We start from the raw sequence: 20,760 nt of genomic DNA, 5'->3' as shown, positions 1-20,760 counted from the left end.
TATTTGGAATTACTCAGTTCAGCGGAAGTATTCACAAATTTAGTAACAGTGTATTCATGTGTATTTTAGCACTATAAGCCTATACACTTGGGCCTACATTAACTTACTTTCCCACTGCTCTCAATACACGCAGACCAACAGTTTCTAGGAGAAACTTTTAAGAGAATCCACAGAGTGACTGCAAACACACACATAAAGCACTGTCACCCATATGTGTTTGTGTATGTGTATATATATATATATATATATATATATATATATATATATATATATATATATATATATATATATACATATATATACACACACACATGAAACGATCCTTTACAAGAGCTGCAAATTGTCCTAGAACGTCTCAGGCTGCTGTGAGCTGATGTGCATATGCACACACAATCCCGTACATACATACCTACACTTGAACCGGGATGCAGAAAGCACTATGTGGCATATGTAGGGTGCACATACACACAAGGTGGAACAGGACTAGCTGTGTTAGTATGGCACTCGTGCTTCCCGCACACTTCCTGCGTATAAACTCCCATGTGTGTGTGAGATTAATTTGAGAGGAAAACCAGCTAGAAAAGAGAGATTCTTCTAGATGTTTATTCGAGTCCAGCCCCAACTCAGAGGCCCCTCCCAGGGCCCCAAACGAACCTGGTCCACCTTATATGCATACACACTTTCACACATGAATACACTGAAACAGACGCACAGTGCACAGATCAAGGTGTGTTTGTCTTTCCTATCCAAACTCCTATCCAAAATTTTTTTGGAACAGGTATTCCTCCAGGCCCCCCAACCCACCCCAGACACACTCTTGCATACACACACACCTTATGGAGACAGGTCTGAGGGGGATGTCTCTAAACCTGCAGCGTTTGCATGTGTAAAAGTGTGTGACTGTATTGATAACACGAGGGTCTCTCTCTCTGCGTGAATCAGTCTGTGTCTGGTAGCCGAAGCTGTCGTTAGGACTCCCACTGCATACAGGATGGTGTTGCTGCCGTTTGTGATGCTGCTGTGCATCCTAGGAACTCAAGCCACTGTGGACTTCAGAAATGCTGCTGCTATGGGTGAGAAAAGCAATTGTGTCTTTCATTAGAAACATTAGTGTGATTAATGTATGGCACCTGATTAATAGTCTTTGCTTCAGCACTCAGGTGATTAACACTCTAAATGTGAACCCATCTCTGACTCACTCATCACCACCATGACCATCCACTCTAGGGATGTTTTAATTTTGATTGTGAGGGTTTTTTTTTAACCTCTGGTCAGTATTTTTAAGCTCAGACCTGAGAATGATGTTGACGCACAGTTAAGTGACATTAACTTCCTGCTTCACCAGTGCCAATTTCAGTTTTATTTTTGAGCTCACCACTGTTTCTCTGTGGTCACACTCTGTACAAGTTCTCTGTACTCCACCTTTCATCAGTTCTTATGTGCCTTATCACTTAGTGATTTGTGTCTAAGTACAAATCTATGTATTTGAGTACTCAAACAAAAACAAACAACAACAAATAACGACCAACATTAGAATAAAACCAAATAACCTTATTCCAGTAAGTGTGATATTCTGTGTGTGAAGGTTATTGGTTTAACTTTTTCCAAATCTCTCTTCGCGGCAGTCCATATTATTAGAAGTTATCATCCAACACCTAGTTTTACCGGTTAATGAATAATGATTTTAAATGTGTGTTATTTATTTAATTCAATTCATGCAATCAATGAGAATCTGAACAAAACATTGTTCTTCAAACTCACTCACACCTACTACTTTATAGAAAATAATTCTCTTATATTTCTTATGTTTTTTATTATTATTTATTTGTATGTACTGTGATTTACTGTAACTTTACACAAGCACCACACTTACTGAGAATGCATTTGTTTAAATATATACAGTGTGTACAGTGTATGGTACCTAAGATTTCTGCACAGCTTTGTATTGTTTATTTGATAAGAGGGTCCAATATAAGTTGGAGAAAAATCAAATTTTTTTAATCTACATGAAGAGAACACATTTCTACATAAAAAGATTTTTTGTATATTGCTACTCTCAAATGGAAAAAAAATAACAACAACAAAACATGTATCTATAGTAACTTCACAGGAGAAGGGGAAAATCTTAATTTTCAATGGAAATCTGTGTAAAAATAATTTTTTTTATTAATAGCATTCCTATTGGTCAATTCATGAAGAATGTTTTACAGAATGTAAAAGAAAGCTGCTGTCAAATGATGCAGTAAAATAAAATCAACAAAATTGATACTGTGTATTCATTTGGGAGTGAAAAATAACAACCAACAAAAAAACTAAACTGAATAATGAAATACAGGAGCCTGAAAACCGATAGGAGTTATGAGGTAAATGTTGATATACTAAAGCAAGCAGAATCCAAATTGACTTTGACAGAGAAGCGACTGCAGTGTTATTTCAGTAGTGATGAAGACTGGCTGTCTGGAAAAATAACTTTGTTCACTTCATTGGTACAAAGAAGTCCTTCAGTCTGGGACTCTTAGTGTGTGTGTGTGTGTGTGTGTGAGCGCCTGTACCTACGAGTAAATACCTGTGGGTGAATGTATAATCAATGGGAGTTATTATGAGCTGTGCCAACACTGTACATTTATTGAGCTACATGCAGACTTTACACTTAGACTCCCCCCCCCCCCCCCCCACCTCTACAACCACCACCCTGCTTCCCCACCCAGTATCAGTGTGATCATGTTACCCTCAACTTACACAGCTAGTCACAGCTATCTTAAGTGAATAAACCAACACTCAGAGCTGATAAGGAGCAGTGCTCAGAGTTGAGCAATGTTACATTTTTGTACTTTGCTTAATCTATTGCATGTTCCTTTTGAAACAAAACATCTGATATCCCTCTGGAGTTAGTTTTCTTGTGATCTGGTTTTAAAAAAGGTACCTACAGTGAACCCATGCTAAATAACTGTCGTTTTTCTCTTATTATCTCTTGCAAGACATGAGTTGTGTAAAACTGCATATGAAAAAGGAATTCAGTACCAATTTTGGAATTGTCTATAATCTCTTACAAAAATATTTAATATAAATTTTGTTATGTTTCTGGAGAAAAGCCAGTTTCTCAGGTTATTATCAAAAGTAAAAAAAAAAAAATATATATATATATATATGTAGATAACTGATTGGGGTATTGTTTGAAAGTCAATAGCCAAATTGTACGCTCATTCCTTTGTGTGTGTCTCTCTCTTTACCATTCCCTCTCTGTCTGTAGCTGCAGGGCTGTGTAACACCAAGCCTACTGACCTTGTGTTCATCATCGACAGCTCTCGGAGTGTTAGACCCTCTGAGTTCGAGCAGGTCAAGGTCTTTCTCAATAAAGTGATAGAGGGTTTGGATGTGGGGCCTGATGCAACACGTGTTGGGGTGGTAAACTACGCCAGCCGGGTGAAGAACGAGATTTCTCTGAAATCCCACAAGATGAAGGCTGGTCTCATCAAGGCTGTGTCCAAGATTGAGCCCCTGTCTTCCGGCACCATGACCGGCCTGGCCATTCAGTTTGCTATGAATGTGGCCTTCAGCGAGGCAGAGGGGGCACGAGTCAAATCCCCAGATATCAGCAAGGTCAGATATACCATCTAGAGGATAAGAAAGGAATTACAGTATATAAACACCATTATTTCTCTATTCAAATATACTTACAATTGCAGAGTTACACATATTTCTCATGACCACACAAACTGTCTTGTTGTATATTTCTGTTGCCAGAAGCATAGCATTACTTATTTGGTAGCTGTCACAGAGCTATTTAAATGATTTTCCATTTCTGGCATAGACCTGATCTGTTCAGGCCTGTTATACACTAACATGATCATACGTCATGTTAAGGGCTGTGCATTTATTGAATTATATGTAATTTAAGGCTATTTAAAATTTAAGGCTTTGAGACCAGCATTGTGTGATTGTCTACTAATTTTGTAGTTATTGTTTTTGTGTGTGTGTGTGTGTGTGTGTTGACCAGATCTGTTTTGTAACTGTATTTAGTTTTTTACACTGCCCTGTGACCCAGTATTTCCTGGCCCTGGACATCATTTATTTACTTAAACTTATGATTAAAATGGGCTGATAGTATGTCTTCTTGACTCCTGCCTCAGGTGGCTATCATTGTCACCGATGGCCGGCCACAGGACAATGTGCGCGACATTGCGGTGAAAGCACGGGAGTCAGGTATTGAGATATTTGCCATCGGTGTGGGCCGGGTGGACATGAACACACTGAAGCAGATGGCCAGTGAGCCTCTAGAGGAGCACACGGACTATGTGGAGAGTTACAGCCTCATTGAGAAGCTCACCAAGAAATTCCAGGAGGCCTTCTGTGGTGAGTAGGAGAGGGAGGAGTAAGGGAGGATAAGGAAGGAGGGATGGAAATACGGACAGGACACCTCAGGAAGTAAATGCGTAGTCTAGAGAGGCTGTAGTGGGCATGGGGGTTTCTGCAGGCATGCAATCTTTTAGTTTTCTTTTCTGCCCCACACTCAGGAGATAGCACAATGCATCTCTTGAGGTGGGGAGAGAAGCAGTGATGTGAATGGAGTTACTGTAGTGCAGTGGTTCCCAACATCTACAACATATAATTAACCAAAAGCAATTGAGAGTTACAAAGAATCACTGTAATCAAACCAATCATCAAACCGATCATCAGGCCAAATGTGATCTTTACAGAAGCTGTTTACTTAATTTGAGATGTACTCAAAGTCTGCATATGGCAGTATGCTCATGTATTTGAAAGGTATGTTTCTCAAAATTCTTACTGGTCATGTCATCATAAAGTGTTAATCAAAGTTGAGAACCACTGCTGTAGCATCAGAGCAACAGGCACCTGGAACCACGTCATAATCCACCAGAAATAATCTGCAAGACCTCAAGTGTCTGGTCCTCTGATATGTTCTAGTCTGTTTTAAAGATTTGCTGATTTTGAGATTCTGAGCAGCAAATCATTAAAATGTGACATACTTATTCTTCCATTTCTCACCTCACATAGTTTTATTCTTTCCCTTCTAACTCACCCCACCTACCGTCCTGTGTGTGTGTGTGCGTGACACCCACGGTGGCACAGTGTCGGACCTGTGCGCGACAGGTGATCATGACTGTGAGCATATTTGCATCAGCGTGCCCGGATCATTCAAGTGTGCCTGCAGGGAGGGCCACACACTCAAGGCAGATGGCCGTACCTGCAGTGGTGAGTATGTTGGGTAAACTGTATTACATTCTTAACTAAGTGCAAGTCTTTCAAACATGGAGACCAAGCAGCACAATTTTCAGTTCACACTCTAACATCAGTTTATATTAGAAGAAAGAAATTAATTCATAAATCTTGAGCATTTATTCAGCTGTATTGGAACAGACTGGGGTATATTTTAAATATCTGCAGTGCAAAACTATTGTAAAATGACAAATGAAAATGGTCCATCAGCCATATGTATAATCTGCAGTGTCACTGCTACCTTCTCAGTTTTGCAAAGAAATTAAATAATCAGCCAGGTGACTTTCTTCAAAACATTATATTTGCTTAATGTGGATACTGAATTCATAAAAGTAGCAGTGCACTTAAAGTATAGAGAATGTAGTATGTTACAGCAGCATGGAAGTATTACAGCAACACAGAAGAGTATTTCAAACAATAAAAATGTTTTTGACTGTCTGGGACTGGAATATCGCTGGTTCGATCCTCATATCCGGCGGGAAAATGGGGGAGGGGGGAGTGAAGGAACAGCACTGTCTCCTCCCTCAACATCCACGACTGAAATGCCTTTGAGCAAGGCATCTTACCCCCAACTGCTCTCCAGGTGCTGAGGATGGCTGCCTGCCACCTGCACAGGAAATATGTAATTACATATTGTACAATTACAATAAAAAACACAATTCTCACATTTTTCCAACGTGCTTTTTTCCATTCTTAGCCTGCGGTGATGTAGCCACAGACGTGGTCTTCCTGATCGATGGGTCGAAAAGCGTGAGGCCAGAGAACTTTGAGCTGGTGAAGAAGTTTATCAACCAGATTGTAGACAAGCTGGATGTGTCAGAGAGGGGTACACATGTGGGCCTGGTGCAATACTCCAGCTCTGTCAAGCAGGAGTTCCCCCTTGGACGCTACAACACCAAGAAGGATGTGAAAGACGCAGTGAAGAAGATGGACTACATGGAACGTGGGACAATGACTGGCCAAGCCCTCCGCTTCCTGCTGGACAATAGCTTCACACCCAGTCAGGGGTCCAGGCCAGGAGCGGCCAAGGTGGGCATCGTATTCACTGATGGCAGATCACAGGACTACATTGGAGATGCAGCAAAGAAGGCCAAGGAAAATGGTAATAGAGCACTGCTTCATCATGAAAAAAAAAACCCATCTTAATGCAAAAATAATCTTAAACACTAGAAAGAAAAGGTTGTTTGATACTTTATCTTTTTATGATCTAAAGTTTAAAGAGAAACATGTAGTAAGGGGCACAAGAGTTTTGAGAGATTTCTTTATAAGTTTCAATATGTTTTTAGGCTTCAATATGTATGCTGTGGGAGTTGGAAACGCTGTTGAGGACGAGTTAAAAGAGATCGCATCTGAGCCTATTGCTGATCATTACTTCTACACTGCTGACTTCAAAACCATGAATCAGATCGCCAAGAAGCTGCAAATCAACACTTGTCCAGGTTTATATATATGCTTTCACATGAGAAGTCAGACTACACAAATATCCTGATATGTTTAACTTACACTCATTGCTCTCTTTGATTTGTCACTTGCAGCGGAGGACCCCTGTGAATGTGATTCTATTACTAAATTCCAAAAGAAAGTGGAAGAGGCGCTACAGGCATTAACAAAGAAATATATCCTTTTCAGACTTTACATGTTGTATAGTTTTAGGTCTAAAGGGGGTAAGTATGTGAAAGTGTGAGTAAATTGGGGTTCCAAAGTACAAATAGTGTGGGTGATTTTCTATTGCAACCAGTGCTGGTATGTGACAGAATGAAAATACTTGGACTATGCAATCAGAACAGAGAAATTAATTATTTGTAGTCAGTATAAGTTACAAGTATAAGGCAATATTCAGAACACATTTTTGTAGTAGAATATATATAAATAGATTGCATAACCAGCATTCAGCCATCACAGCTTTATCTATGAACCATGCAGGAGAATGAATCAATAAACTATGCTGGACTTCTGAGGATACCAAAAGTGAATAAAGCATGAATTATAGCATGTGGATTTTTCCTTGACAACTGTATCACTGGAGGGAGTAACAAAGAGGATTGCCGCCCTGGAGAACAAAATAGTTTGAGGGACCATCACTTTTCCCTCACAACTCCACCCCTCAAGACTTTTGTAAAATATCCCTTCTTTGCCCAAATTCCTCCTTACTGCTTCCTTTCCTTTTTTTTGCTAGTAAAACATTGTTCAAGTTCCATAGGGATGAAGCACTGATCATTAAGGTGATCCTGACATGCCTGGTTTTACCATTACAGTCATCAGATATATGTGAGCATTGAAAAGAAAAAAAATTATTTTCCAACAGGAAGCATTATTTACACATTATTCCCTCTGATTAAGTGTCCTTTTTTTCCAAGTTGTACTTTATGCAGTCAGCTGGGCAACTTACCCAGTGAAAGATTCTCTCTTGCCTCCTTTTCTCCTTTCTATCTATATATATATATTAATTTAATACAAGATTGGACTTGAAATATATGGGTGGATACTGGATATATTTTCTGAAATGAAGTAGTCCAGGTAATAATTTCTCAGTAACACACACACACACACACACACAAACACACCGCCTACATGCATACACACACACACACACACACACACACACACACACACACACACACAGACATAGACATGGGCTCACATATTTAAACACTAAACAAGCTGTTAAAGACCAACTTGCTTGTTCTGATTCAATAAAATCTGTCTTGTGTCTGTATTTTTCCTTTGTGCATTTGTGTGTATGTCAATGAATAGCCAGAGAGTGGAATAATACTAATTAACAGTGGATTTAAATGATTCAGTGACCATGGTAGATGGTGACACTCATAGACTATAAAAGTGCAGTCTACTGCACTTGCCCTTTTAAGGGGTATATTATACACAATTAAGAAAGAGTAGCCTCATTTCAAAAACCTTGTAGCACAGGAGAAAATCATTCATCTTGACATTTCAGATTAACTCACTCAATCTGCAACTTTATTTAGATTAAAACCCACACAAATACAAAGAACATGAATGGGACCCCCAGGTGCAAAAGGTTAAAAGGAGCTTACAGTACACTGTGCATATATGTGAGTGTGTGTGTGTGTGTGTGTGTGTGTGTGTGTGTCTGCTTGTGCGTGAGAGTGAAGCATAATTCCACTGAAAGGATTAAGGCCTGTAAAAGAGTAAAATATAAAGACAAACTCAAAAATCTTTTTTTTTTTTTCATTTACAAGACGTTGTAAGGCTGATGGACTGACAACTTGTAGCCTACAGATATGTGGCTTAGGATGCTCTTAAATTTCAAAACTATTTTCTGTTTGTTTAATAAATACTTAATGAATACTTAAAACTGTAATAGACACTGTCTTTAGCTTTGTGGTCTTATCAGATTGATGCTCCATTAATCAGAGAAACAAAAAAACAAACAAAACAAATGTGACTTGACTAAAGCATTAACCACTGATTGTAGTACTTGCTGACCAACAAAAACCTTATATGTAACATGTCTCAGCATACTTGTATTCACATGAACAATGTCAGTGCTGTTTGCTTTGACCCTGTGAATTTCACTGGTTTAACTTCGCTAGCAAACTTTACTAACTTTGCAAAACAAACTGTAGTGCAGAATGCAGTAAGAAGTAAGTAAGCAGTAAGAAACACATAGTTTCAAATAAACCCTAACAGGGTCCACCTTGTATTAGTCTGTGTTTTTTGCAGTAAAATATGTAATGGAGTAGTGAGCTGATGAATAAGAATTTATACTTACATGATGTTATAATATTTTTAGTACCAGCTTGAATGCTGTGAATGATTTTTTTAATGAAGAAAGCAAAGAGTCCACCATTTTATGTATGTACAAAAATATAAAGAATTCTCATTTTGATAACCATTAAGAATTGTTTTAGAAATTAATAGTAAAAAGAATTGAGGGGAAATAAAATGCCTTTCCTTGAGCTTTCTTTTAGATGTCTGGAAAAGTTAAACAACAGCTACCGAAATGTAGCAGCATATTCAAAGAGCTGATTTTCTTTCTGTAGAGAAATTCTGCAGAGAAAATGATGGTGATTACTGCACTGTGGAAAAATATTATTTCAGATCTTATTTAGTAATGTACCAAAAACATCTCAGTGCACAGATGAAAATGCACATTATTGAATATTAAAAAAGGTCACTAATTGGACAGTTAAGTAGAAGAGGAGTGATTTATTTATATTGTTTGCCAATCCAAGAGCAGATTTTATTTGAAAAGTGTAAAGAAAGGTTTTTATTCTGTTTGAATATATGGCTAATAATCAGGAATTAAAGGAACATATTCCAAAGACTTCAGTTATGAAACAATCCTGAGAACCTACAAGTCCACCTAACTCTGAATCTGAGACAAGAGGCAAAATAATTGTGAGACTGCGATAAGACAGAGACTGAGACTGAATGGAAGTGCTACAATATTAGGAAGTATCCTAATGGTATTATCTGTATAATTATCACGATAACCTCTGTATTGGAATCACTATTAATGATGAAATATTATTCCCTGAATTATTATTGTAATCAGAACTGGGATAGCAAACACAGTATATTATCTTTTTATTATTTTTTTTATTATTATTTATTTATTTATTCTGTTATGTCCCCATCGTGTGTTAATATATTGTCCCTTGAAAACCACATTACCAAGCTGTAGTCACGTGATTCTGCTCCTATCATATGGAAGCAAAAAAATGCTGAGGCAGACCAAGCAAGCAGCTCATATCAAAAAACAAAACGCTGTGTCTGTGGTTTGTGTACGTGCTGTTTTTTTAACTATTATTATGACGACACTGAAAAAAAGAAGTCGAATGTAAATGCTGAGAAAAAACTGTTTCAGTGACCAAAGCATAATCACACACCAAATATAAACAGTGCTCAGAAAACAAGAGAGGAACAAGCTCCCAGCGACATTAGAAAAAATATCCCAGCTTTAATACTGAAGCATTTACAAGCCTTGTCACTGAACTATGACGATCAAAAATACAAAAACAAAATAATCGTTCATTTATTGTAATCATGGTAAAATGTACAATTAATTGTGATACTGATTTGCGCTCATATCACCCAGCACTAATCCACAGTATTGTCAGAATCAGAGCTGGGATATTATACCCACAGTATTATCGGTATCAGAGTTGGGATATTATACCCGTAGTATTATCGGTATCAGAGCTGGGATATTATACCCGCAGTATTATCGGTATCAGAGCTGCGATATTATCGGTATCATAGCTGCGATATTTTACCTGCAGTATTATCAGTATCAGAGCTGGGATATTATACCCGCAGTATTATCGGTATCAGAGCTGGGATATTATTGGTATCATAACTGCGATATTATACCCGCAGTATTATTGGTATTAGAGCTGCGATAATATACCCGCAGTATTATCGGTATCAGAGCTGGGATATTATTGGTATAATAACTGCAATATTATACCCGCAGTATTATCGGTATCAGAGCTGGGATATTATCGGTATCATAATTGCAATATTATACCCGCAGTATTATTCGTATTAGAGCGGCGATAATATACCCGCAGTATTATCGGTATCAGAGCTGGGATATTATTGGTATAATAACTGCAATATTATACCCGCAGTATTATTGGTATTAGAGCTGCGATAATATACCCGCAGTATTATCGGTATCAGAGCTGGGATATTATTGGTATAATAACTGCAATATTATACCCGCAGTATTATTGGTATTAGAGCTGCGATAATATACCCGCAGTATTATCGGTATCAGAGCTGGGATATTATTGGTATAATAACTGCAATATTATACCCGCAGTATTATCGGTATCAGAGCTGGGATATTATCGGCATCATAATTGCAATATTATACCCGCAGTATTATTGGTATTAGAGCTGCGATAATATACCCGCAGTATTATCGGTATCAGAGCTGGGATATTATCGGTATCATAACTGCAATATTATACCCGCAGTATTATCGGTATCAGAGCTGGAATCTTGTTTAGGTATTTTATTCTCTGTCGGGTGTTCTGACGAGTTGTGGTACGTTGAAATGTGCTGCCATGGTGTACAGTTGTTTAAATAATATAGTAGGTAAGCTAAATGTAGTGTACCAGAAGATGCTGCCTACAGAAAGATAAGCAGAAGAAATGCACAACCCAAATCCCCTTATCAAAGAAATTTTAAAACTACTACGGTGATAAGAAATGGTTTTATATCAGTGGCGGATGCTGGTCTTTCAAGGAGGGGAAGCTCAATTTCGGCCTACATCATAAAATGTGTCGGTTTATTTATACGTAAATTCTACCCTCCGTTCCTTTTCAAGAAAATGATCTGTGACCCTTTCGTACCAACAAGGCGTCTTTTCCAGGGACTTGACTAGTGTCCTCTCAATGGCCAGCAGAGCTAGGCTGCTTAAACGGCCTTGGCCCATGTGAAGTGTGTCCACCTGTGAGTGCTTTGTGACGTTGGAGGGGCTCAGCAACTGAGATAGAAGTCAGAAAGAGTGATAGAAGTCAGTCTCCAAACACAAGCAGCTACAAAAACCCCCACCAGAAATAGAAGCTCGATTTGTCACTAGTCGTTTTTAACAAAGAAAATGCCGCTAAGAAGATTAAGAAAGTCTGGTTCAACTCAGAACAGAATGAAAATTTAATGCTCCCACGAATCTTTACACCAAATGATCGCTGATTCGCTCATTTCGCTGTCAATCAAAAAGGGATTCAGCCTCAGACAGATCATCCAATCATCATGCAGAAGCTGAGCGTCCGGGCCAGCCGAGGCCAGCCCACTGCCCCATAGACCCCCAGAGACGCTGAGCGTCCGATGGGCGGGACAAAGCCCAGCATTTATCCAATGGCTCGTCTCGTTTCGCTGCACTTCGCTGCTTCGCTATTGAACGTGTTGTAGTGCATATTTATTCACTGACATATACACACAACAGAATATATTTGATCACTTATTTTTTGACATTTTTGGGGAAGCATTCTTAGAGCAATCGCCTTTTTATATATATATATATGGACCTGGAGGTTGTGAGTTCGATTCCCGCTCCGGGTGACTGTCTGTGAGGAGTTTGGTGTGTTCTCCCTGTGTCCGCATGGGTTTCCTCCGGGTGCTCCGGTTTCCTCCCACAGTCCAAAAACACACGTTGGTAGGTGGATTGGTGACTCAAAAGTGTCCGTAGGTGTGAGTGTGTGAGTGAATGTGTGTGTGTGTGTCTGTGTTGCCCTGTGAAGGACTGGCGTCCCCTCCAGGGTGTATTCCCGCCTTGCGCCCGATGATTCCAGGTAGGCTCTGGACCCCCCGCGACCCTAAATTGGATAAGCGGTTACAGATAATGGATGGATGGGTTACAGATAATGAATGAATGAATATATATATTTTACATTTAATTCGCTGTGTACACTTTTTTAACACTCAAGCAAATAATAAAAGTTGTATGAAAAACTATGATTGTGTAATGCTCCGGAGAAAAACATTTAACAAGAAAAACACATGACAACATTAAAAATTTTGGTCTGAGCATGCGCAGAGCTGCAAAGTACCGTATTTCGACAAGGTAGCACAACTCGTCAAACACCGGTTCTTGCTGCTCGATTGCGTCACGCTGAAGTGATGCAACTGCCGAGCGCTGTGGAATCAGGGATCCCCGCCCCCTGTGCGCGCGCGCTTCCTGTTTTCAGCGGCAGCTGTGAGTGGCGGCGGAACCGAGCGGAGCTAAAGTAACGCCGGCAGAATTCAGCGCATTCTCAACTTAACATTTCTGAACCTTCTCCGTGCCTCTCAGCGGCAGACCTCGTCTGATGAAGGTGGGGTTCCCGGCCTGAGCGAGTGTTCAGTCCTGGTTTCGTTTTGGGAATTGTTTCTGGAGCGTTAGCTCAGTGTTGAGTCTCTGCGCAGTTAGAGCTGCACCTGACGGCGATGGGACTGTTGTGTTCAGCAACAAATCCGACCTTATTTACAGTGACTTTAATTACAGTAAAGTGTAACATTTATAAAATAACGGCAATATAAATTAAAGTGCAGATGAAGTCTGTCTAACGAACCTCAATCAGCGTCGTCTTCGCTTGCTTCGTAGTCTAATTTTTCATTCCACCTTAAATGGTGCAACAGAATTGAGCTGCACTGTTTAAGGTGGAAGTAAATTTCCAACAAGAAACTGGCGATTAATATGATTACTTAAATATATCTGTATTACTGCAGACTAGGACACTTTTTAATTGCACTCATTATCTTTAGAATGAAAAGTTAAATTCCCTTCAAAGATATAAGGGTTGTAGTTGTACAGGAGACTGAATGTCACTGCTGCACTAGAAACCGATTTTATGAAGCTAGATAATCATGTTCTTGTCTGAGTGCATAAGCTAAATGATTGAGTAAAGCTCACTAGAAGCTATCTAAAGTTGCCAAAGAAAATGTCAACCTGAAAATTATCAGCACAGATTTTTCTCTCTCTCCCTCTCTCCCTTCCCTTTTTCTCCCAGGAGGAGAGTGCTGTTGAACTCCCTCAACCTTTGTCCTCAGGGCCCAGTGCCTTCATACCAGCTGAAGTGGTGCGTTTCATGTTTGAACCATAAACATCAATCAATTAAACTGTTAACAATGAATATCCACTGAGCTTTTCTGAGTGGTTGTTAAATGCTCCTGCCAGCTTTGAGTATATTTTTCAGTAACAAACTTATTTTTCATAAGAGTAAATGTAAAGTATACCCAATGATAATTTCAGCAGTGTAGATATCAAAATTAGAGATGGCAAATCAATAATGATGCATTTAAATATTGCGATGATATCAGTAAAAACATGAGAATGAATATAGAAAGAAGAGGATCTGGTAATTTAATCTAATAAATTCACCCTGAAACAGCACACACTCACACTGATTGTTGTCATGTTCTGTCATGCAATCTCTAGAAAACAATGTCATAATTTTGAATTTTTATTATAAGTAAGTGTCTTGATACATGTCATTGTTGTTTTTCTTGTTGGCTGCAATTATATTAGTAGTGATATAGACTGTATTTAGGTGTCAAGTTAAAATATGTGTGTAATTTATTTATTTATTTATTTATTATTTTAATTTCTTTTACCACCCTCTTAGATTTTGGATGAAGGAACAGGGCAGGAGGTGATGACAGAAGACCTGTTGTCAGTTAGTCATGCTGATCATCTCGTTTCAATAATGCGGCTGCATCCTGCCTACCTGAGCTGTTTCTTGCGAACCCAAAATGCTTTGCTGCAGGCAGATGGCCCTTTACCATTGTCATGGAGACACTACATTATCATCATGGTGAGAGAAGATACCATGCTTGATATTCTCTAGATTGACTGCATGCCGGTCAGTGAGTTTCAGGCACTGTTGTGATGTTTTTTTTCTGTTTGTCTATGCAGGCATCTGCACGGCATCAGTGTTCTTACCTGGTGAAGTTGCACACCTCTGCATTCCTTTTGGCTGGAGGTGATGAATCCTGGCTCAGAGGCCTTCACTGTGCCTCTCCTAAAATCCAGCGTCTGCAGACACTAAACAAACTGCTAGCTCACAGGCCATGGCTTATCACCCAGGAACACATACAGGTGATTTATTACTATGTGAATTTAGTATACCTCAAAGGCTTTTGGATGAAATCTGATTTCTAATTTCAGTTTTTATAACAAATTTGATTAGTTTATTCACGTAATTGTGTAGGGAATAAATACTTCATTTTCAAAGCAGTAAAGGTTCACAGTATAGGACTGGAAAAACATATTTTACCCCACTGTATTATTAATATTAAGTCATCATGAATATTTCATATCTTACTCTTATTTTTTATATAATTATTTCACTTTCTACAGGTAGGTTTATATTCAGTTTAGTTTGAATGTTTTTGCTCTCATATAAGTGTTATATATCCACAAAGGTAACTGTTCATCAAGGGATGGGGAGTTTTAACTTACAAAGCAAGTTAATATAAAATTATTTCAATTTTATTTGATTTTACTATTCTTTAGCCTGTGTTTGGTCTGTTATGATATATTTTACATGTGAAAGGCATAGGATCACATTCAACTAGAACAAGTCCTGAAACATATTGTCAGTTATCACAGAGCATTTAAACTCATACATTGAATGTTTTTTAAATTTCTCCATCTCTTGCATCCACCAGGAGCTAGTATGTCCAGGTGCAGAGCCTCGCTGGTCATTAGCTGAGCTAATTCAAGCAGTTGTGCTTATGAGCCATGCCCACTCTCTGGCATCGTTCATCTGGGGCTGTGGCATTCACCCAGAGCCTGGTAGTCCGGCAGAGCAGCAACACCCTCCAGCATCTCCTGTGGGAAACCTCTCTCAGTCATCTTCCCCTCTACCAGAAAAGACCGCTAATCAACAGGAGGTTCAGTATTTAGACTGTGACTGAGAATCAGCATTTAATAATAGTGTCAAACTGCAGGCCAGTGAATAATGGGTAGTCCTAATGTGAGATATGTTCTGTGTTTATGACAGTGGACAGACGCTGTCAATGAAGTTCAGCTGTTGATGGAGAGGATGATGATGGTTCAACAGCATGATGAAGAGTTCAGTCTGGAGGAGATGGTTACACGTTTTGAAAGAGAAAGGACGGAGAGTTTATTAGAAACAGCAGAAGGTGCCTATTAATTGCTTGTTTGTGTACTACACACACAAAACTCACACACAACTCAACTCCCCTAATGAACTAACTTTTTTTTTTTTTTTTTTTTTTTTTTTTTTTTTTTTTTTGGTCCCGAACAGTGCTGCAATCTGCTGTCCCCGATTCTATTTCACGATTTGTTCAGGAGCCAGATTTCATTTATCAGGACTTCAGTCCAAGAGGAGAACAGTCCCCACCAACAATGAGAGCTCAGGTGCAGCACACACACACACACACACACACAGGTCCAAATGTCCAAATCATATGAAATTTTATGACACAGATATCAGCCGATATTGTTTAATATGATCAGAAATGAAGCAGACAGTAATTAAATCAACCACTGCTTTGATATGTTTATTAGCTATAAATATATGAAGTCTCAGATATGATTATCAACAGTCAGATATCGTAGTCAAATAACCCAGCAGAAACTCTCAAGTTCTAAAATAAATTAAATGCTGCAGTACAAGGAGCTTGTTTTTTTCCATGCTAAATATTAGATTTGGATATGTTACATATTTATGTAAATAAATCTCTGTTTTTCTCTGAACACACACACACACTTAATTTGCATGTTCCTGAGAAATGTCTGAGGAAAAAATTAAAAACATCTTTTTGTTTTCAATGTAACAAAAATTGATTAATTTCATTAAAGTCTGTTGACAAAAGTGAGAAACATTCCCATGTAATTTATATGGGTTTTGTTATTTAAAAAAGAAAAAAGAAAAAAGCACTTCTGCAAAAAGTAAATAATGCTAAAATATTATTTGTCCCCCAGATGACCACGTAGAGAGACATAGACCACATTTAAATGCACAGAAAATCCTGGAATTCCTTGTCCTGTGAGATCTGGATCAGCTTTATTCAATCTTAAAATGTTTTGAAAACCTGTGACAAAATCTGGGTGATTATTTTGATCCTTGATCGGAATAAAGTGGGATTTGACCTTTCACATTTGTGATGAGAATATTTATGTCATATCTGCTGACAATGGTCAAACAGTATATTAGCCTGATCTCAACAATGAGACGCTGTATATCTGCCAGATGTTCCACCTCTTGATGACTGTGTATTTAATTAATTTCAGGACTACTCATGGGAGGATCATGGTTTCTCTCTGATGAACAGACTGTATGCAGAGATGGCGCAGTTACTGGATGAGAAGTTCCAAGTAGTGTGTGGTCTCACATATCACACCATGGCCATGCACACACATGTGGACACCTCCACCCTCCGCAAAGCACTCTGGAACTACATACACTGCATCTATGGCATCAGGTCAAACATATATTAATAATGCTAATGCTATGATTGCAGTTTCATTTTAGACATTTTAAATGGTACTGGGAATGTGATGGAGAAGTACTTCATGTAGTTAACTGATTAATAATGCTATTCCTTCTTTCCATGTTGTTGCATACGTTTACATAAAAAACAAGGCTTAGATTTTTGTTTGATCTGGACAGAAATATAATATTCTTCTGGTTTTTCACTCCCTGAAGAGGAAAGATTGTAGAGTAAGATTGATTAACACGTGTGAATGTTAGGTGTGCACTTTCAAAATAAATCACTGATGATTGGTAATAAGTGAATCACAGTGACACTGCAGGTAAAGATGCTGCCTCACAGCTCCAGCTCCTCTGTTGGGATCCTGGGTTCATTCCTAAGTAACTGTGAGGTGTGTTCTCCCCCACGTCTGTGTGGGTCTGCAGCTAGGCTCCAATGAGACCCTGAACAGGATGAAGCATATACAGAAAATGACTGATTTGTGATAGTGAACGTTTGCACTGCAATATTCATTCATTCATTATCTGTACCCGCTTATCCAGTTCAGGGTCGCAGTTGCACTGCAAAAGCACATATTAAATATAAATAAATCTGTTATGAATAGTTTGATTTTATGTTTGTTCCATCTTCCCTGTTCTCAGCTCAAATCAAAGATGGCCTTGTTAGCATTTAGTTTCAATTGATAATTTGCCTTTTGTGTCACAAGCTGACAAAACACGAGTCTGCTCACGCTCATTTTGTATGTGTTTGTTTGTCTGCAGGTATGATGATTATGACTATGGTGAGGTCAACCAGTTATTAGAACGTAGCTTGAAGGTGTTTGTAAAGACTGTTGCATGTCATCCAGAGAAGACTACACTTAGAATGTATTCCTCTTTTTGGAGACAGTTCCGCCATTCAGAAAAGGTATGTAATTCCATCAGTGTATGCAGGGTTTCGGTCAATTATTTTGTATCATTGTCAGACTCAAGACTAAAAAGAACAACCTGTTTCACCGCAAGTTCCTTTTAAATGGAACATATTATGGGACACACAATTTTTTGCATGCATTAACCCATTATATTTTGTACCTTGAACGCCTGCCATCCAACAAACTGAAATAATACAAACCATTCAGTTTTTTTAACCACCTAAGTCTGAAAACAAGGGATAGAACAAGTCGTACTGATTTTGTGCTGAATCTTAAACATAAATAGAAGGCACTTCAGCATTGCCCCACTTATTGAGTCTTTCCAGTCACAGCATTGGATCTGTGTTCACGTGAGAGCACAAAGACAAGGTTAAACAGAGCAAAACAAAAATAAGAATACAGATAACCTAACCCTAGCGTTTTTCTCCTCTCCTGTTTCCTTAGGTCCATGTGAACCTGATACTGATGGAAGCAAGACAGCAGGCAGCTTTGCTTTATGCACTCAGAGCCATAACACGCTACATGACTTAACACACACACACACACACACAAGCACAAATCAATCTCCATTAAGCAATAGAATTCTGGCTAAGCATTAAAATTGGCATTAAAAATACTGTTATAACAATTATAACAGTTCAATAAAGACACACTTTTGTCATGAAACCACAAACTACATTTGTAAGCATTAAAATAATTGATGAAGTTGAAATATTAGACACAGCTAAAACACCAGTTTTGTCTCAAATCCACAGACACACATTCATACAAGCTTGATCTTTATTGTTTCTTCAGTTTTTTGGTGTGATGGTTATTCTGCTGCTACACGGTCATGGTTGAGATTGAGAAGCAGTGCTGATTCTGTGTGTAAATGTTCTAATCATCTTCTGGTGACCTTTTGCTTATCATACTGTGAATGTGTAACTTTTTGTGCAGTATTCTCTGCCCTGTCTGTCTGTGCATGTGAATTGATGTGAATGTATAGCTCAGTAAGGCCCTTAGCATGCAGTCTCCATGCTGCCTCTGACTCATGGCAGTGCTTTCTAATCCAGTCCTCTGTAATCACCAGATGGTCCTGATTTGTGTTCTTATCTCAATCTCCAACACACCTGTACCTAAAATTAAATGGTTCTGGTTGGTTGGTGGACCAGGAGGTTGTGCGTTCGAGTCCCGCTCTGTGTGTGTGTGGCCCTGTGAAGAATTGGTGCCCCCTCCAGAGTGTATTCCCACCTCGCACCAAATGATTCCAGGTAAATCCATTAAGCAGATATTGAATGAATGATGGTTGGTTGGTTAAAGTGTAATGGCACATGGAACAGAACTGTAGACCAGGGTGTTCCAGAGGTCTGGACTAGGTAACACTGGACTATAGCACTCTGGTTCTGGGTGGAAATGCACTTATTTTTCTGTTCTTGGTGGAATATCTTAATGTATTTTTATGTCAAATAAAATATATTTTTTACAACATATTTTTAACATTAATGAATGTTTGAAAGTTTCTACACTCCTCAGTATCTGAATGTTTTTAGAAAGCATTATACATGGTTACCTAGTTTATTTATATCCTCCCCTCTATAAAGGCACAACTTAGGCCATACAACTACTCTAACCAACATTTATTGTATGGTGCCCCCCCCCTTCCCCAAACACACACACACACAAACATTTCCCTTTTCAGAGTCAGTGAGAATGCACAGCAGTAACATAGATATGGTTTTGGTTCATCACTCATGACCCGCAGCTTCCTGTAGCTACAAAATGACCAGTGATGATAAATTGTAACTATAAACAGGTTTGTGTTTAACTGAACATTTACACTGATCAGATTACAGGCTTCAGTACATCTATTGTTCTGCATGCTGTATTAGCCCTCTTTCATTCGATTCTTCAGTGGTCAGGACCACATCGAGCCATACCACTTACTTGGCTGGTGGATCACTCGCAATACTGCATAGACACTAATGTGGTGGTGGTGTGATGGTGTGTATAATGACGCAACAAGACCTTTTCCCTTAAGCACCGCTACTCATCAGGACATAGAGTTTCTGACTTGTGACGTGTTTGTATATTTTTTCCAACAACATGACCCAGGGACAATCTATAAAATTCAGAAGATTTTATTAAATGTTATTCCCCTCCTAGAGACATTCCCCTCATTAGTATACAAATACATTATGTTCAGAAAAATGTTGCTCCACGTCCTGCTCCTTACGCTCCTGCTGGATAAAGCACCCAATGCCCTCCTCCCCCAGGAATAGAATAATTGAGTTTAGATAATATATTTTTATCACAGGAATCTTATTCAGTATTTGGGAAACTACCATTTGTCTTCTAACAAAAGTGTTAAATAATGTAACAACTTGCACGAAGTATTAAACTTAAACATAATACAATATGGCTCTTGGTGTGTGTTGGGTTGGTACAAGTGGATCAGACACAGCATTGCTGCTGGAGTTTTTAAACACCTCAGTGTTACTGCAGGCCTGACAATAGTCCATCGTCCAAAAATATGTGGTCACCTCTGATGAAGGACTAGAGAATTGACAGCACAAAAATATGCAGCACCAGATAAGCCATTTCCCCTACAAGGTAGGTTTTCTAATACAGTGAACTCTGAGGGGGCACGGTGTTTAAAATATGTTGTAGCAATGCTGTGACCGATACAAGCTGTTGCTCAAGTG

At 38.8% G+C, this 20,760-nt stretch overlaps 2 protein-coding genes across 2 annotated transcripts; both read left to right on the top strand.

Moving 5' to 3' along the window:
• Nucleotides 1-900: 900 nt before the first annotated feature.
• matn1 (matrilin 1) lies at nt 901-7,716 on the top strand. The gene is made up of 8 exons (XM_066675356.1): nt 901-1,073; nt 3,251-3,600; nt 4,131-4,353; nt 5,092-5,214; nt 5,936-6,340; nt 6,525-6,677; nt 6,774-6,854; nt 7,260-7,716. Exons 1-8 carry the CDS (start codon nt 992-994, stop codon nt 7,307-7,309), a joined length of 1,467 nt encoding a protein of 488 aa, XP_066531453.1. The 5' UTR covers nt 901-991; the 3' UTR covers nt 7,310-7,716.
• A 5,114-nt stretch (nt 7,717-12,830) lies between these two features.
• Nucleotides 12,831-19,533, top strand: sesn2 (sestrin 2). Its single transcript, XM_066674430.1, has 10 exons — nt 12,831-13,043; nt 13,719-13,787; nt 14,334-14,522; nt 14,624-14,806; nt 15,379-15,603; nt 15,714-15,855; nt 15,981-16,093; nt 16,970-17,160; nt 17,931-18,075; nt 18,524-19,533. Exons 1-10 carry the CDS (start codon nt 13,038-13,040, stop codon nt 18,608-18,610), a joined length of 1,350 nt encoding a protein of 449 aa, XP_066530527.1. The 5' UTR covers nt 12,831-13,037; the 3' UTR covers nt 18,611-19,533.
• The last annotated feature ends 1,227 nt before the right edge of the window (nt 19,534-20,760 follow it).

The sequence above is a fragment of the Hoplias malabaricus genome, chromosome 6, assembly GCF_029633855.1.
Source record: "Hoplias malabaricus isolate fHopMal1 chromosome 6, fHopMal1.hap1, whole genome shotgun sequence".
Taxonomy (NCBI): Eukaryota; Metazoa; Chordata; class Actinopteri; order Characiformes; family Erythrinidae; genus Hoplias; species Hoplias malabaricus.
Note: the sequence above shows the minus strand (reverse complement) of the source record. Positions and strands in the feature narration are given on the sequence as shown.

Excerpts from the sequence above, each read along its gene's own strand:
- sesn2 (XM_066674430.1), top strand. Across the intron at positions 13,788-14,333 it reads CCTTCATACCAGCTGAAGTG|ATTTTGGATGAAGGAACAGG; the intron begins GTGCGTTTCATG and ends CCACCCTCTTAG. Across the intron at positions 16,094-16,969 it reads CACCAACAATGAGAGCTCAG|GACTACTCATGGGAGGATCA; the intron begins GTGCAGCACACA and ends AATTAATTTCAG.
- matn1 (XM_066675356.1), top strand. The coding sequence starts at position 992 with ATGGTGTTGCTGCCGTTTGTGATGCTGCTGTGCATCCTAGGAACTCAA. Across the intron at positions 1,074-3,250 it reads CAGAAATGCTGCTGCTATGG|CTGCAGGGCTGTGTAACACC; the intron begins GTGAGAAAAGCA and ends CTCTGTCTGTAG. Across the intron at positions 5,215-5,935 it reads AGATGGCCGTACCTGCAGTG|CCTGCGGTGATGTAGCCACA; the intron begins GTGAGTATGTTG and ends TTCCATTCTTAG.